The 18811-nt window shown below is 40.5% G+C and overlaps 1 protein-coding gene and 1 long non-coding RNA gene across 2 annotated transcripts in view; one reads left to right on the top strand and one right to left on the bottom strand.

Moving 5' to 3' along the window:
- The window catches only part of ANTXR1 (ANTXR cell adhesion molecule 1), a 251881-nt gene extending 247307 nt beyond the window's left edge, over window positions 1–4574 (top strand). The window contains exon 18 of the mRNA XM_061155147.1: window positions 708–4574. Within this exon, the coding sequence (XP_061011130.1) occupies window positions 708–968 (261 nt within the window). The 3' untranslated portion in view covers window positions 969–4574. The remainder of the gene's footprint in view (window positions 1–707) is intronic.
- Window positions 1–18811, bottom strand: part of LOC133064716 (uncharacterized) — a 90152-nt gene that overhangs the window by 23849 nt on the left and 47492 nt on the right. The window lies entirely within an intron of this gene.

The following is an 18811-nucleotide window of genomic DNA, read 5'->3' as shown; positions in this document are numbered from 1 at the left end:
GGAAATGGGGAGCTTATTTGTTATCAGGTTCTATTTCAATGGTCTGCTAAGAGCACTGACATAAACACTGACAGAAAGCATCTGCTTTCCGCAGGTTTCTTTCTGCCCGCCCTCTGCACTTCCCACCCGCCCTGTTGTAAGACCCCAGCAAACATCAGCTCAGCTCAGTTCAGTTCAGTTCAGTCGCTCAGTCGTGTCCGACTCTTTGCAACCCCATGAACTGCAGCATGCCAGGCCTCCCTGTCCATCACCAACTCCCGGAGTCCACCCAGATCCATGTCCATTGAGTCGGTGATGCCATCCAACCATCTCATCCTCTGTCGTCCCCTTCTCCTCCTGCTCTCAATCTTTCCCAGCATCAGGGTCTTTTCAAATGAGTCAGCTCTTCGCACCAGGTGGCCAAAGTATTGGAGTTTGCAGCTTCAACATCAGTCCTTCCAATGAACACCCAGGACTGATCTCCTTTAGGATGGACTGGTTGGATTTCCTTGCAGTCCCAGGGACTCTCAAAGAGTCTTCTCCAAACACCACAGTTTGAAAGCATCAATTCTTCGGCACTCAGCTTTCTTTATACTCCAACTCTCACATCCATACATGACTACCATAGCCTTGACTAGACGGACCTTTGTTGGCAAAGTAATGTCTCTGCTTTTTAATATGCTGTCTAGGTTGGTCCTAATGTTTCTTTTTCTCTGATTCTCTTTCAGGGACGCTGTATCAACTTCACCAGAGTCAAGAACAATCCACCTGCCAAGTACCCCCTCAACAATGCCTACCACACCACCTCGCCACCTCCTGCCCCCATCTACACCCCACCACCCCCTGCCCCCCATTGCCCTCCCCCACCTCCCAGTGCCCCCACCCCTCCAATTCCATCCCCACCTTCTATTCTCCCCCCTCCTCCACAGGCTCCCCCTCCCAACAGGGCACCACCCCCCTCCCGACCTCCTCCTAGACCTTCTGTCTAGAACCCACAGTTCATGCTCTGGGTTCTCTCAGAAACTTAGGGGAGGAGGCTCCTCTGTGGTGTTAGAACAAGTCTTTTCAGTTAGAGGAGGCTTCCACTTTGGAAAAGAGTGGTGATAACGCCCACTGACATTCACACACTATAAAAATTTGTAACACCAATACACCAACAATTGTGATCAGCGGAAAGAAATTGAAATTTTGAATTGCCTGAAAACCAGTGATGAGGCAACTACAGTCACAATTATAGCCATCAGCCAGCCATCATCTCTAGAAGGTTCCAAAGACAGTGAAACTGCTGAGATGCTCTAAGTGGGATTGGGTCTCCTGGAGACCAATATGAAAATCATTTCTCTGAGGGTGAAATGCAGCGTCAGATAAGAAGTCATATTGCTGGGTTGCTCAGTGCTGCCTTCCCTCTTCCACTCCACCTCCATCTCTTGACCCTAGATCTACAAACCAAGGAATCCTCCATGCCAGCCAGGAAGGTCAAAACCCTTCACCTACAACTTTGGGTAAAGATTAGGGTCCCCATTGTGACAAGAAACTCAACATCAGACAGGTATCCAAAAGCATGTTCTGGGATTTGCAGAGGAATAAAAAGATATACTTTATTTTCCTTCCAAATTCTCCCCATTTCCAAGTGAGGAAGAGGGTGGTTGTTCACAGGTGGAAAAGGTATGTTGCCATGTTGCTGTGTAAGTGAAATCAGGTGTGTGCACTGACAGGCGTGTACTAGTGGGAGCATCAGACAGTTTCTAAAGCTGATAGGCCATCAGCTAGAGGTGGCTGGCTTTGGCCCAACATGGCCCCTAAATCAACAGACAATAGCATTGTCGAAGAGCAACTTGCTAATGATTTATGTTAAAAGAAAAATCAAGATTTGGCTTCAATGTAGATCACTTGAGATATGAAGAAGTGATTGATACTATTTTCCAGAGACAAATATGAGTTGATCTTCCCAAAATGGCATCACTAGCACCTACCACACAATTTCACTGATTTTGTTTTTCTTTCTTCATGAAGTTGTGCACCAGAGACTTCTAGGTAGAGCTGAGAGACAATAGTCCCGACATACTAAGGAATATATCCACCCAGAAAAGCTGGTGCAAATGTATTTCTCCTTGGCTTTTCAGCACACTGACAAATACTATCAGCTGCCTGAAATTCCCACAATGCCTGGGAACCACTCCACTCCTCCAAGTCTTGCTGAATCTGTTGTCACCAGGAAGTTATATAATCACTTTCTAAACATTAGACTTCATCACCCAAGGATGAAAACAGAAGCCATTGTTCAGGGCCTGCTGCACCAGCCTGTTCAAAATTACCTCCCCCTCCAACTTTCCACAGGTCTTAAAAGTCCTAAAACTCTTAAATCTTTTCGAGAATAAAGCAGAATCTAAAGTAAATGCAAACTTGGTGCTTTGGGCTGTGGTCTCCAAAGGTCTTGCAAGAACCCCCCAAGCCAGTCTCATTCTTTCACCTCACTTAGAACAGAGACATAAGACCCAGCATACACTGCATACACACCAACGCCTGTAGCCATGGCAGACATTGCTAATCAATCACAGCACATCTTCCAATGAGCCCAGGATTCCTTCACAATCTTCACACCATAAGTCTGAAGACCCACCACTCATCAGTTAAAATTGAGAGATAAATGATCCTTAATCACTATCTCAACTTTAGAAAGCAAAAGCAAACAAGGATTGTGTGGGGGGATGAGGAAACCTTTGGACATAAAAGGTACAGTCAGGGGAAAAAAAATCTAGGCAGAGTGCCTTAGTGAGGGGCTACAGGCCCTAAACGCATTGCCAACACCAAACTGACACTTCCCCAGGCATACCGTGGGCCCTCCCTTCTTCCAGCCTGCCGCTTCCAGAGATGCCCACAGCTTCCTCATAGAGCTAAAATCAGAGATGTTTTCCAGGGCTCCCTCCCCTGCCCCCCATCCTGGCCCAAATTATCTATGTTGAAAACATTAGGCTTCTTCTTTAGTACAGTCCTCCATGAAGCAGGTGTCAGAATGTCGCAGCGACCTGCAGTGACATTGCTGGACTCCAGAGACCCATTCCATAGGCAAAAGGGTTTCCCAGGCTCACAGCCTAGAGGCGTTGAGCCCCTGGCCACTGTTTTGACTGCTGGCGGTACAAAACAGTCCACCCCACACCACTGCCGCCTGGCTCACTGCGGCCATCAAAAAGTTAAAGCCAAGACGTTAATTAACATTGTGCATCAAGACGGCAGGCATAAGGTGAGAATGCAACATTCAAGATCTCAACCATACATCAATCAGAAGCCCCTGTGCAGTTTCCAAGATGTTTTGATAAACTTTTTGGTGAAATGGGAAACTGCAAATACATGATGGCTTTGAAGAGGATTAGCAGGGTTTGTCCTTAAAACGGATTCTTCATGTAAACCCTAGTCATTTAGAAGGACAGTGGAGAAGGAGAAACTTCTATACTGTATGAACAAGGTAATATTTGAATAGTAGGCTATTACAGGCAGGAAAATTCTTTAACTGGTTTATAAGTCTATCCGTACTTGGGTCATTCCCTGTAAAAGGTAGCAGACATATGATTGTGATCAGGAAACTGCACAAAATTATTTTTTTCAACTCTCATATTATTGTCCTCCCGAAGTTGTTTTTTTTAATAAAAACCAACTTTTTGTTGTATATATTCATATTCCATGTGTTAGATGGAAGCATTTCCTATCCAGTGTGAATAAAAGGAACAGTTGTAGTAAATTATTATAAGGCCAATGAAATTTCATGGCAGGTTATTCTACCAAGCTGTGCTTGTTGGTTTTTCCCATGACTGTATTGCTTTTATAAATGTACAAATAGTTACTGAAATGACGAGACCCTTATTTGCACAGCATTAAAAAGAACCTTGAGTGGTTAGCTCTGTTAATGAGCAGCTCACAGTGTCTGGCCTGTAGCTTGGCACACACTCCAGTGAGACACAACGTCTCTTTTACCAGAGTCGAGAACAGAGCTGGTGGACATATTAATTAATAGTCTTGGATATCTGGCTGCGGGTAACTTCACTGTAAATATATCTTAAATGGGCAGAGACTATCTGGGAGTCTCATACACACTAAAGTTCAATCACCAGGTCAGATGAAGGAAATTTATCCAAGAACTAGAAAAAAAAAAAAAAGATGACATATTGTACCACAATTTCAGCCCAGCACCAACTCAAAAAGAAATTAATGCTGTGTAAAAGTGGGTTGAATTAGTTTGCAAACTATAATAAAGATATATGCAGTAAAAAGTCTGTTAATGCACATCAGATGGGCATGGGATGTTCTAGTCAGTTGCGTTTTCTAGTTATCCGAACTCTACTATATTATTGTACTTGGATAACCAATTTAAAAGAATTAGAATATGATGTTTTAAATACACTTAACATTAAACTCTTCTTCTAATTCTTTCTTCTATCTGTGATAATTCAGAAGACATTATGAATTTTCAGTGCCTCTGAGTCATTGTTATAAGGATCAGTTATTGCTGTACCTGCTATAGAAGACTGAGCTAAATGTGTACAATGACAAACCTTGGAAGTTGCTTTTTTTAAAAAAAAATAATAAATTCCTAAAATCAACTCTTTCACTGGTTGTCTCTTTGCTATGAAAATGAAGTACAGATTGCTCAAGTGCTTAACATTGTGATCATAAAAATGGCTATCATTCTGCAGATTAAATTATATTTCTCAAATTATTTTGTGCCTTCTACTATCTTGATTACTCTGTCTTCTTTAGCTGTCCAACATTCAACTTCTATTTTTTGTAGGTAAAATGGTGTTTCTTACTAGTTCCTGAATCTGTTTCTTTATAAGTCCTCATTAAGCCTTGAGTTCATCTTAACTGGAATAAAACCATCTGAAAACAAAATCATTCCACAATTTCTTTCCAAGATTTCATTAGTATTCAACTTTAATAGCATTTTGAGCACATGGACTTTTTTAAATTACATTCTTCATTAAATCATTTTGAGATAACTGACTAGCAATTTGGAAGGAAAAAGAAGTTGGAGCCCTACCTCACTCCTTATAACAAAATAAATTCCAGCTGTATTTAATTTAAGTGTAACAGATGAAACCAGGAAAGTACTAGAAGTAGAAAAAATATTTACTGTATGGAATGAAGAATTTTTAAATCTCATATATTGCTTGCATTGCCAACCAACTTTTCTTATAAAATCATTTCAATGATTGACTGCTGAATGCTGAGTTGTGCTCCAATGTATCATGTTGAATAAACAAAGAAACTAACAGGAATAAGATTATTGATCAAGTGCTAACTGCAAAGTTGAGCAGCAGGTGTAAAATTGTTTGTCACTAAATCCAGTTTTCTATCTTCAGATGAATGTGTTTCCCTGGAGTCTCACTTAGGTGTAGAACAATCAGTGTAACACTTTGTCCATCTAAATACATTGTAAACAAGGTCCATGTTACTTATAATTATCAAACATAGACCATAGAGTTGGCATATGCAAAACAAATGAAGTTGTTCTGGTTACAATTGTATCATATTGGCTTGAACCATGGCACCTCTATCTTGAAGTTACCGTACCTAAATAGATTAGAAGCCTTTTAATTCTTCTGGGCATAAGCTTTGACTCCCTTTTTGCTCAACATTAAAATGGTCATTTAGTTATATAAACCCTTCCTTCTCTACTTGGGACAATTTTAAATTTTGGAGTTAAAACTGTGCAACATCTCCTTTGTTTAGTTTCAAATGTCATTTCACAATGTCCTTATAAAGCAACAGGAGCAGTTAACAAAATGCCTGAGTCACTGGAGAGTGCAGAGCAAAGCTCTGTTAAAAGATGTTCCATTAGTTGTGCACATTCAGTACTGTTTAGCCAGCATCTTTAGTTGAGAGATCCTTGTAAACATTAAAATGGATGCAACTCATAAAAGACATACTTCTTTTTAGTGAAGTGGCTTGCATTCTTGCAAAGCATTTTAAAAGTACAAGAAACATTGGTGCTAAGAGTGCAGAAAACGCTTCATTTTCTTCTGAAGGAGAAGTCATAAGAGACCTGTCAACCACCCATCATTGACACCAAAAATGTGCACCCCCAAGATTAGTCATGGAAGATTTACAGCCTCCTATATTCACATTGTTTTAAAACACAAGCACTTTGGAGGTATTGCTGAGGTAATGGAGTAGGAAGACCTTGGGCTTACCTTCTCTCATTGGGCACACCAAAATTACAACTATTTACAGAGCAACTATCAATGAGAATGACCTGAAAACTAGCAGAAAAGATTTTCCACAATCAAAGATATAAAGAAGGAACCATAGTGACATTGGGTCTTTTTTGCAGCACATGGGCTCAGTAGTTGTGGTGCCCTGGCTTAGTTGCCTGCAGCCTGTGGGACCTTAATTCTCTGACCAGGGATCAAACCCCTGTCCCCTGCATTGTGAGGTGGATGCTTAACCACTGGACTACAGGGAAGTCCCCATAGTGACACTGGTGGTGGGAGCAAAGATGCAGTATAGTCAAGACCCACACCCATGGGTAGGTGATCCATAAACAGGAGCATAATTATAATTGCAAAGGTTCTCCCCAGGGAAACAAGGGTTCCAGGTCCCACTTTAGGTTCCAGTCCCCAGGGGTCCTGCACCAGGAAGATGAGCTCCCAGAATGTCTGACTTTGAAAGCCAATGGGACTTGCTTAAGGGAGAGCTAGAGACCCTGCTCTTAAGGTGGTTTAGTTGCTAAGTTGTGTCCAACTCTTGTGACCCAATGGACTGTCACCCACCAGGCTCCTCTGTCCATGGAATTTTCCAGGCAAGAATACCAAAGTGGTATTTCCTCTCCAGGAGATCTTCCCAACCCAGGGATCAAACCCAGGCCTCCTGCACTGCAGGCAGATTCTTTACTGACTCGGCTACCAGGGCTCTTAAGGGACATGCAAAATCTCACATACTCTGAGACCCAGTACAGAGACAGTAATTTAAAGGAGCCTGGGTCAGACCCACTTACTGATCTTGGAGAGGCTCCCAGAGCAGCAAGAACCAGCAAGGACTCCCCTTGAGGATACAGATGTTGGCAGCAGTTATTTTTGAGGGCTCATTTTACCACGGTGACATTGGGGCTGGCAAGCACAACTTTGGAGTCTTTCTCTAGCTTGTTAGCACCAAGGGCTTCCATACTCGCCAGTAGATCAGCACCAGTCCTGGGGCCCTCTGGGTTGAAAGGCCAGCAGCATAAGAACTAAGCTCTGCCCAGAAGCGGGCCAAGCACTAGCCCCACACATCCTTGTCCATGCAGCCAGCCATATCAAGACCTAGCCCCACAAGCCAGCAGGTTGGCAGCCCCTGCGTGAAGCAGGACCTGGCAACAAACCAGGCCCAGGACCAGCTCTACCTACCAGCTGCCCACAGTAATTGGTCCCATCATAACCGAAGAGCCCAGCATCCCACACAGGGTCACTCTAGAGCATATAGCTCTGGTGACCAGAGAAGAGTATGCTGCTAGGTCCCATAAAACATCTCCTGTACAAAGTGACTTCTCCATGATCAGAAAGCATAACAATATACTGAATACATTGAAAATCAGGCAAATTGAAGGAACAGAGGACTATGTCCCAAATTAAGGAACAAAATAAAATGCCAGAAGAACTTGGTGAACTGTAAATAAACAAGCTAACAGATAAAGGGTTCAAGGTAATGATGATAAAGATGTTTAATGAACTCAGGAGAAAAATGTATGAACACAATGAGAAGTTAAAGAGCTAGAAAATATAAAGAAATAACAGAACTGAAGAATATAATAACTGAAATAAAAATATACTAGAAGGAATCAACAGTAGAATAGATGAGACAGGGGAATATGTCAGCAAACTGGAAGACAGAGTAGTAGAAACCACCAAAGCTGAACAGAAAAAAGAATTCTAAAACAGAAGTATAGTATAAGAGATCTCTGGGACCATACTAAGCACAGTAACAGTCACATTACAGGAGTCACAGAAGGAAAAGAGAGAGAAAAAAGGGCAAATAACTTAATTGAATAAATGATAGCTGAAAACTTACAGCTATCTGGGAAAGAGAACATGCCAGCAAGCACAGAACATCCCCAAAAAGATAAATCCGAGATCCACACCAAGACTCATTGTAATTAAAATGGAAAAAATTAAAGAGAAAATCTTTTTTTTTTTCTAGGCATCTAAGAGTTTTATTTAAGAAACTTCACAAAGCCCAGTTTGGCCTTAAGCTGCCCTCATGGTTAGTATTTCCTTAGCTCTCATTTATATCTTCCCAAAAGAGGTAAGAAAAAATTGGTAATTCTTTGTAGTAAATTCATGTTAGCTTATTTCAAACTTATCACAGCATCATTTATAAAAGGAAAATTAGAAATAACCTAAATGCTCAATAGTGGCTAAGTGATAATCTATGTGTCATGGACAGGTATAATATTTAATCAAGAAAAAGTGTTTATGGTCTAGTGTTGGGGGAAAGCAGAAGGTATATATGCTTGCAATGCAGTTCTTTTATGAAAATGTATATGTGATGGGGAAGAAATCAAGCAGCAAGGGAAAGGCAACAAGGTATGTACAGGGGAACTCCCATAAAGTTATCAGCTGACATTTCAGCAGAAACCCTGCAGGCCTATCCCTTTCAATAGGTGCAGAAAAAAAATTCTGACAAAAATCAACATTTATTTATGAGAAAAACTCTCAACAAAGTTAGTATAGAGGGGGCATACCAAATGCCATATATGACAAACCCACAGCCAACATCATATTTAATGTTGAAGAGCTGAAAGCATTTCACCTAAGACCAAGAATAAGACAATGATGCCCACTCACCACTTTTATTCAACCCAGAACTGAAAGTTCTAGCCATAGTGATCAGGAAAGGGAAACAAGCAAAAATAAACAAATAAAAAGCTTTTGCACAGCAAAGGAAACTATCATGAAAACAAAAAGACAACCAACTGATTGGGATAGGATATTTGCAAATAATATCTTTGTTAAGACATTAATATCAAAAATATTCAAAGAGTTCATACAATTCAACATCAAAATAACAAACAACTAGATTAAAATAGGGCATAAGGCCTGAATAGATAATTTCCCAAAACATACAGATGGCCAAGAAACATGAAAAGATGCTCAGCATCATTAGTTATCAGGGAAAAGCAAATCAAGACCACAATATCACTTCACATCTGTCAAAATAATTATCATCAAAAAGACAACAGGGAAAACCTGGTGGTCCAATGGTTAAGACACAGTGCTTTTGCTGCTGGGGGCCCAGGTTCAATCCCTAGTTGGGGAACTAAGATCCCACAAGCTTCATGGCACAGACAGAAAAAAGAGACAACAAATAAGTGTTAGAGAGGATGTGGAATAAAGGGAACCTTTGTGCACTGTTGGTAGGAATGTCAATTGGTGTAGCCACTATGAAAAACACTATGGAGATTTCTCAAAATTTAAAAACAGAGCTACCATACAATCCATCACTTCTACTAATTAGCAAACGTATATGCAACCCTATGTTCCTTGCAGCAATATTTACAATAGCTAATATAAAGCAACCTAAATGCCCATCGATAGATGAACAGACAAATGTGGTATGTGTATACATTACTCAGCAATAAAAAAATGAAATTTTGCCACTTGAAACAACATGAATGGACCGAGAGGTATCATACTTAGTAAAATCAGTCAGATAGAGAAAGATAAACACCACAGGATTTCACAGATATGTGGAATCTGAAAAACAAAACAAATGACCTAACGTGACAAAACAGAAACAGACTCATAGATATAGAAAACAAAGAGGTGGTTGCCATAGGTGGGAGGTGTGGAAGGATGTGAGGGAGATTAAGAGGTACAAGCTCCAGTTACAAAAAAACTAAGCCTTGAGAATGAAATATACAACATGGGGAATATAGTCAATAATATTGTAATAACTTTGTATGATGATATCACCACTCAAATTGTGATCACTTCATAACATATAAAAATTATCAGGGATTTCCCTGGTGGTCCAAGAGCTAAGATTCCCCGCTCCCAATGTAGGGTGCCTAGATTAGATCCCTGGTTAGGGAACTAGGTCCCACATGCTGCAACTAAGAGCTCGCATGCCACAACAAAGATCAAAGCTCCCACGTGCACAGATAGAAACAGTGCAGCCAAATAAAAAATTTAAATATACTAAAAATTAATTAATTAAAATAAAATATCAAATCACTATTCTGTGCACCTGGAAATAACAGTGTGGTAGGTCAATTACACTTCAATTTAAAATATTAAATAAATATTAAATTTAAAATAATAAATATTAGTTATGAAAAAGCAAATAAATAAATACAAGCCCTTTGACATTCTCCTCCCTGTGAGTCCCACCTGAAACTTTACATAATATAGAGTACATCTCTTTTTGCTTAAAACTATTTTAAAACTATTTACAGATCTCCTACTGTAAAAGGGACTTCCCAGATGGCACAGTGGTAAGGAATCTGCCTGCCAATTCAGGAGATACAACAGATCCAGGTGTTCGATCCCTGGGTCAGGAAATAGCTGGGAAATAGCAACCCACTCCAGTATTTTTGCCTGGAAAATTCCATGGACAGAGTCTAGGGTGAGCTACAGTCCCTGGGGTTGCAAAGAGTTGGACGTGACTGAGCACAAACACACACACATACACACTGTAAAAGACCAGTTTGAAATTGATGGTAACATGCATTTCCATCCAAGCTTTTGTGGCAATAGGTAAATAGTCCCCGTGAATGCAGAGTACCTCGTAGATAAAAGTGATGCAGAAGCATTCACACTTATCTGAACCTGAAGGATCAGGCTTCCCCCCAGCTGGGGTGGATTTCAGGTGATGAGAAGCAGCCTTTTCTCGGCAGGGTTGGCCCTGGGGTTCACAAGGCAGGCTCCAAAGGGTGGGAAAGAAGACAATGGGAGACCCTCAGACAGGAATAGGAAAGGAGTGATTCCAGGCAAGAGTAGGAAAAAGGAAGAGCTGTCAAACCAGACTACAAATTTTCTGATAATGCACACCTGGAATTAATTCCAGTGTCAAAAATCTAGGGCCCGGGGGTGCGGGTGCTGATTCAGCTCTGTGGTCCTGCTGGTAAAGACATCAGACATGAGAGTAAGGTCACTGCGTGTGAGCTCAGTGCTCCAGTTGTGTCCAGCTCTGCGACCCTGTAGGCTGTAGACACCGGGCTCCTCTGTCCTTGGGATTCTTCAGGCAAGAATACTGGAGCAGGTTGCCACACCCTCCTCCAGGGGATCTTCCCAGCCCAGGGATCAAACCCGCATCTCCTGTGGCTCCTGCATTGCAGGCAGATTCTTTACCACTGAGCCACTGTGGAAGCCCAGTATGATTACTAGGATACAGCAAATGACCAAAGGATTATTCAATTTCTGGTGGCAACAACTATACATTTGGGCATACCTTCACTGAAAACGGTACTGATAACTGATGGGATGGATCTGAGGGATAGTCCAGACAGACCCTGTTCAGTTCCTCTCATTCCAAATGGTGGCCATGATGATGGACTTTAAGCTTTGGGTGAGTAAACCCAGCCTCAAGAATAGCAATGTGGTTCCCAGTCATCCCTTTGGGAAGAGAATTTTTCTTTCCTGCTTCAAATAGGCATGCAACTATGTTATACCCAAACTCCTTTCTAACACCACCCCTGGCTGCCATCTCCACTCCATACAATATTGGATATAACGAGCACCTCTTGGTGCTAACACAGAAATACTGTCAGTGTCTATGCAACACGTGTTTTGTTTCCATGACTTTGCATTGTATGCTTCCATGAAGCTGAACAGACTTTCAGACTCACTCACATTTGTATCTGCTCTGATGACATAATCCCTGAGGAATAGACCTGCAGTGAGCTCCAGGAGAATTCAAGTTCATGTCTTACCTTTGTCAGGCATTTCCATTTGCCCCATTAAAGCTGCCAAAACAAAGACTCCTTTTCAAAAAGCCTGGGCCACTACACATATTACTGGCTGAGAATATCAGTTCTCTAAAATGTTAAACTTTTTTATTTAGATCAGCATCTTTATAGGTGTTTCAATATTTGCTTTTAGGGGATTCTTAAAAGATTATTACCTTTATTTAGTCTTGAACCATTAGTAAAAACAAATAGATCCCATTCAGGACTATGTCCTGGATATAGTTTTCTTGCTTCTAATTAATAGTAACTGGTAGTTGATTTAAAAAAAAAAATCTCATTTCCTTTGCACCTTAGTAATAGGAAAGAAGAAAAGCTTCCTTAACCTGATAAAACATATCCACAAAAACTACACAGACATTATATTTAATGTTGAAGTATTAGGGGTATTTCCTTTAAAATAAAAAACAAGAAAGGATTCTAACCATAACCATTACTGTCCTAGCCAGTGCAATAACAAAAAGTTTTAAAAACAGTTATAAAAATCAGGAAGAAAAAAACTGTCATTATTTGCAGATCATATAATGGATCAACTTAAGAGGAGCCTGGCCAGCTACAGTCCACAGGGTCACAAATAGTCGGACATGACTGAGCAACTAAAATAACAACAGCAGATCAATATAAGAATCAACTTAAAAATTACTACAGCTGAAAAAGGAAGTCAGTGAGCTAGACAGGGACATGACCAACACAGTCAATGAGCATACCTGTTTTGCATATAGGGTTATCGTTACCATCTTTCTAAATTCCATATATATGTGTTAGTATGCTTTAATGTTCTTTATCTTTCTGGCTTACTTCACTCTGTATAAGGGGCTCCAGCTTCATCCATCTCATTAGGACTATATGCAAAACAGAAAAAGAGACACAGAAATACAGAACAGACTTTTGAACTCTGTGGGAGAATGTGAGGGTGGGATATTTCAAAAGAACAGCATGTACACTATCTATGGTGAAACAGATCACCAGCCCAGGTGGGATGCATGAGACAAGTGCTCCAGCCTGGTGCACTGGGAAGACCCAGAGGAATCGGGTGGAGAGGGAGGTGGGAGCGGGGATTGGGATGGGGAATACGTATAAATCCATGGCTGATTCATATTAATGTATGACAAAACCCACTGAAATGTTGTGAAGTAATTAGCCTCCAACTAATAAAAAAAAAAAAAAAATGCTGAATGGAACTAGTAAAAAAAAAAAAAAAATGAGCATACCTGTTAGAGCCCTGTCCATTCATAATAGAAATATATATAAATTATGAAAATTTAAAATTATGTATAAATTATACACATATATGTATATATATAGTAACTAGAAAAAAACTAATCAAAAAATGTGCAGAACCTATAAGAAGAAAACTATAAAACTTTATGAATTATCCTTCACAAAAGAGAGATGTACAACATTTCTAAGTGGGAAAATGGAATACTAAAAAGATTTCCGATCTCCACTACATAGAAAGAGATTCCAGATGGACTTTGAAAAAGGGAGAGAGAATGTAAGAGAAGTGTTCTTGCTTCTAATTAATGGTGACTGTTCATTGGCAGGCCTGTCCGTGAATGGAAGGTTCTTGTTATCTTGCCAATCAACCCTCAGAGAAAATCAAGAAAAGGGCAAAAAGAAGAATGGAAGGCAGGAAAGAATTGTCTTCTCTATGGACTTCCCTGGTGGCTCAGACGGTAAAGCGTCTGTCTACAATGCAGGAGACCTGGGTTCAATCCCTGGGTCGGGAGGATTCCCTGAAGAAGGAAATGGCAACCACTCCAGTACCCTTGCCTAGAAAATCCCATGGATGGAGGAGCCTGGTGTCCATGGGGTCGCAAAGAGTTCAACATGACTGAACGACTTCACTTTCACTTTCATGGTCACAGCAAGAAGAAACAGAGAAAAATAAAAGGGTCCTCTCACACCCTACACTCTGACACTAAAGTAGACTGTATATTAGTGTAGTCCTCCAGTAGTAATTTATGCATATGGTGCCCAACCAACAGTAGTTAATCAATTGTAGTTGAGTGAATAAACGTACCAATGAAGAATCCCAACAAGTCCCAAGTTAAAGCAAATCAACAGAAGAAACAGAAGCTGTATCTGAGACAACGTTAACTTCCAAGAACCAGCAGTGATAAAGAGGTTCTTCCTCCCCCACTGCCTTTGAGCAAATATTCAAAGTGTGGACCCTCACTGGGTGGTATTGAATAAATTCCCCTGCAAATTCACTAACTCCATCCACTGACTCCATACACATTCCTCCACATTCTATGTCAGCTGAGGTCAAGTCCTTTTTGCCTGGGAGGAAAAATAAGAGTAGATGCCAGGAATTTAGGGTATGTGCCAAAAGGGAAAAAAGGCGCCAGTGCTGGCAGTCACCAGAAGAATCAGCTCCAATTTGCCTTGTTTATCAAATGTCCTATCACAGGACCAGATTCCCTGCCACTCTGTAAGTGCATAGAGCAAGACTCAACAGTCGTGTCATGGTTCATTGAGGAAACAGCAAGAATCCAGAATTCAGAGTCAAGCTGTCATGGTACCCATTAGTGCATTCATCAACAAAGCAGCTGTTCATCTGTAGATCTGGGCTCTGAGATTTCACAACTGCCTGAGCGGGCTTCGTTCAGTCCACGATAAGTAGATCTCACCCCGGGTTGCTGAGCCTGTCATCTTCCATCTCAAGGCTGCTTATGTTGTTGCCTTTGGTAGATTACAAAAACAAACATTCACTTTCTTCTTTGTCTTTCTTTATCTTTGAATGAGCAGTGAAGAGAGTTTCCATATATCCCCTCTTCCTGGAACAATCTTCCCTGTTATTAACATCTTGCATTAGGGTAGTATATTTGTGACAAATTGATAAATCAAAGTAAGGTCCACAGATTATATTGGAGTTCTTTCTTTGTGCCATACAGTTCTGTAGATTTTGACAAATGCATATGTATCCATCATGTATCATACAGCATCATAAAGACTAATTCCACCACCCTAAAAATTCCCTGAGCTTCACTTCATCCCTCCTCCTCTCTCCCCTTGAACACTGGAAACACTGATATTTTTACTGTCTCCATAGTTTTGCCTTTTCCAGAATATCATGTAACTGGAATCATATAGTGTGTGTAGCCTTTTCAGATTGGCTTCTTTCATCTCATAATATGCATTTAAGAGTCCATGTCTTTACATTGCTTGATAACTCATTTCTTTTTATTGCTGAATAATATTCCATTGTTTGGATGTACTACAGCATGTTTATCCACTCAAGTGACAGTGATGTTCATTACGACTGATTTGAACAGCTCATAGACAGGAATTAGTGGGATGGCTTTATGTTTTCCATAAGACTCTCTAAGGTTTTTCATGTATGTTTATAAATATACATGGATGGTTTCATAGATGGTGTTTCATGGAGTGGGAGGATAAGAGTCACCTATTATCCAAACACCAAAACAAAATCTCTTAAACAGTTTAGTTTCTTTCCAGTCATTTTTTACATATTCCCACTGTAAAGTACTGAAGTCATAGAATAAATGCAATTTTTATCTTGTTTTTCTCACTCAATATTATGAAATTTTGTAGTGGATAGTATGGTTCTCTGCCAAGAACCCTTCCTCAAGGCTAACAAATGACATACCAACCCCCAGCTGCTGGGAATATTAGCTACTGGCAGCTCACAGCTAATTCCCTCACTAGGACTTGTTCTTGGCCTTGGCCAAGGTTACGCTCCCTCCTGGGTGAGCCCATGCTAATGACAGGCTGATACATAGATGCAGAGAACCCTCTTGTCTCAAACTGAGAAAACTCAGGAGAACCATGTCAGCTCCAGAGATCCCTTTAGAGTCAGGTGAGGCTTCAGTTACAGCTACACTGAAAATATAGCTTCTTCCTCTATTCAATCCTCCCTTATTTACTTTTAATCTGAGAGTACCGCCCCCCCACCCCACCCCATAGCTCATCAACTCTGTTTCAAGGAATCTAAGACAGTTGTCACCAGAAACAGTCTTAGGAAGCAGACTCTTAACATTGAATTCTGTAGCTGGGTGACTTACAGCAATCCCTTGGGCAATGAGTACCCCATCACTGATGGTAAATGGAGAATGGAGAGCCCTTGGCATGCTGTGGTGATATAATTATTAAAACTTACACAAATGGTAAAACTGGGATGGGATACTGGTAGAAGGAGGCTTTTGACAGGAACAGAGTAAAGGGACAAAGTAAGGTAATTAAATAGTTAATTCTACTAAGAGATCATAAGAAAAAAGTATGAGAGACCCCAGTAAGTTTATGATCACTCAAGAAAGCAGGTTTGCTTAACCACAAAACCAAGAAGGCTTAGTTAGCAACAAAACCATGCAACAGAAGCATGCCCCAAAACAATAAAACATTGGTGAAATGAGACCCACATGCTGCCCAGTGAACTAAGTGAATCAGTGATTCCTAGGACATGCCACTCTGTTGCACACCAAAAACAAAAACATAAGGAAAAGGTGAAATTATACTGAAACCTGAGGTGATTTACCATGTTTTAATATATATTACCTCCTTTTGCTCATTTCCATTGCCCCCATGACAGTCCTGACTTGTCCATGTAGGGAGAAAAAAACTCCCCCACCCATCGTGGAGGAGAAATTTATGATAAAAGCTTGACCCCTACACAAGAATGAAGAAGAAGGTGGTTTTTTCCCCTCCTCACTTTTCCTCTGATTATAAAACATAGTAACTACGTTCTCCAGATAACAAGTGCCCTCTTGCCCACTCACTTGTAGACTTCACAAGCATCCTGTTTTAATAAATCACTTTTTATCTATCACTTTGCTACTCACTGAATTCTTTCCACTCTGAGACATAAGAACTAGAGCTCCCCAAAGCCCCTTGAGATGCATTTCTGTGGGTTCAATCTGGTCATGTAAGGCTTTTGATGAGAAATCCACTGACAGCTTGTGGGGTTTCCCTTGTTAAGTTACAAACTTCTTTTCTCTTGCTGCTTTTAAGTCTTTCTTTGTCTTTGATTTTGACAGTTTTATTATAATGGGTCTTGGAGAATATATCCTTATGTTGAGTTTGTTGGGGGACTTATTCATTTCATGAAATTTATGTCTAAATCTCTCCCCAGATTTGGGAAGTTTTTAGCCATTATTTCTTTAAATAAGCTTTCCATGCCCTTCTCCCTCTCTTTTCCTTCTGAGATTCCCGTAATTTGCAGATTGTTTCCTTTGATTGTGACCCAAAAATCATGTAGGTTTTCTTCACTCTTTTTTAATCTTCTAAATTTGTTCTCCCCTGGATAATTTCATAGTTATTGTTTTTAATTCCATTTTTTTTTTTCTGCTTGCTTCGGTCTGTTGTAGATGCTCTCTACTGCACTTTTTTATTTCATTCATTGTATTCTTTGACTCTGGAGTGTCTGTTTGGTTCTTTTCAATGATTTCTGTGTCTTTGTTAAACTTCTCATTTTTTGTGTGCATTGTTTTCCTGACTCTGTTAAATTATCTTTCTGTGTATTTGGGTTGTTTGTTTGTTTGTACCTCATTGAGTTTCATTAAAACTTTTTTTGTGTTTAATCTATCTTGGGTAAATCACAGATCTCCGTATTTTGGGATTAATCACTGGAAGAATTATTCTGATCTTTCGGTGACATCATATTTCCTTGATATCTCATGTTCCCTGAAGGCTTGCATTGCTGTCTTTGCACTTGAACTTGCCATCACCTCCTTTGGTCTTCATAAATTGACTTCAGGAGAAAATTAACTTCCACCAGCCCTGCTAGGGATTCTGAGGTTTTCTCAGACCAGTTTTACCTGGATATTCCTGCTCTACCCGTATTTTTCCCTCTTGTGGCAGGATTCTTAACTTTGTATGCCTACTCTCAAACTTGCAGTACACTAGATTGAGTGCCGACAACCTCTTTTTCGCTCTCAGAGTAGAACTAAAGCTCAGCTTTGTAGTCTCTCCCTGGCCTGGCAGTATGGTTCAGGTTTCTGTGTGTCCTCAACTAGCCATCTGCCCAGGCTTGCTCACACCACCATCATAAGCATGCCCAAGGAACTGGCCACAGGATGGGGAAATGTGTGGGTGAGGCATCCAGAGCCCTGGGGGTGCAACAGGCCATTTGGGGTATTCATAATGCATCTCCAGGGCCTCATTGGTGGGTTTCCTCATGGAGTCCCACAGGTCAAGATGCAGTTAGTAGGATCCATGTCCTTTCAGTGCCCTCCAGACCCACCTGCCTCTCTCCCAGCTTCTCCTCTACTGCCCCCACCTACAATCATTCAACTCACTACTAATTACTCTGGATGGGACAAAGGAGAAATGGACCCCTGTGGCAGCATCCCACACAGCTTGGGAATCTGGGTGGTCACTCACTCTCTTTCTCACTCACTTTCTGGGAGAAATCACAAGCTGAGGAGGGCCCTCACCAAAGTCTGTATGCCTGTTATCTGATGAACAAGTCTTCCCTGGATCCCCTGGCATACGGTGCTGGGTCCCAAACTCCCACAAAGACACTTTCTCCATAGACAGGTGGCTAAGGGGATAATACAAGAGAGGGATGTCTTATTTGTCCATCTTGCTGGCATCACCCCATAGATTTGACATATCTAAAACTTAGTCTACATATACTCCTGTTTTAAAAAATATAAGAACTTAGGCTGTTTTAATCTAATCATATACTCCAAACCTGTTTTTATTTTTGTTCAATATTTCAGTTCTACTTGTTTTATAATTTTTATACATCTTTAGACATTAATTTTTATTAAATGCAATCATTTATTTATAGATAGCCACATATTTAAAGATCTATTTCATTCCTTCTTGCAGTAGACCATCAAATTTTTGTGTACCCTAAGTGCATCTTTAGAATTTCCTTAATGTAAAATCTGTTAATCAAAAAGTCTCTGATTTTTTCATTTGACCAAACAATAC

The sequence above is a fragment of the Dama dama genome, chromosome 11 (genome assembly GCF_033118175.1).
Source record: "Dama dama isolate Ldn47 chromosome 11, ASM3311817v1, whole genome shotgun sequence".
In the NCBI taxonomy this organism is placed as follows: Eukaryota; Metazoa; Chordata; class Mammalia; order Artiodactyla; family Cervidae; genus Dama; species Dama dama.
Note: the sequence above shows the minus strand (reverse complement) of the source record. Positions and strands in the feature narration are given on the sequence as shown.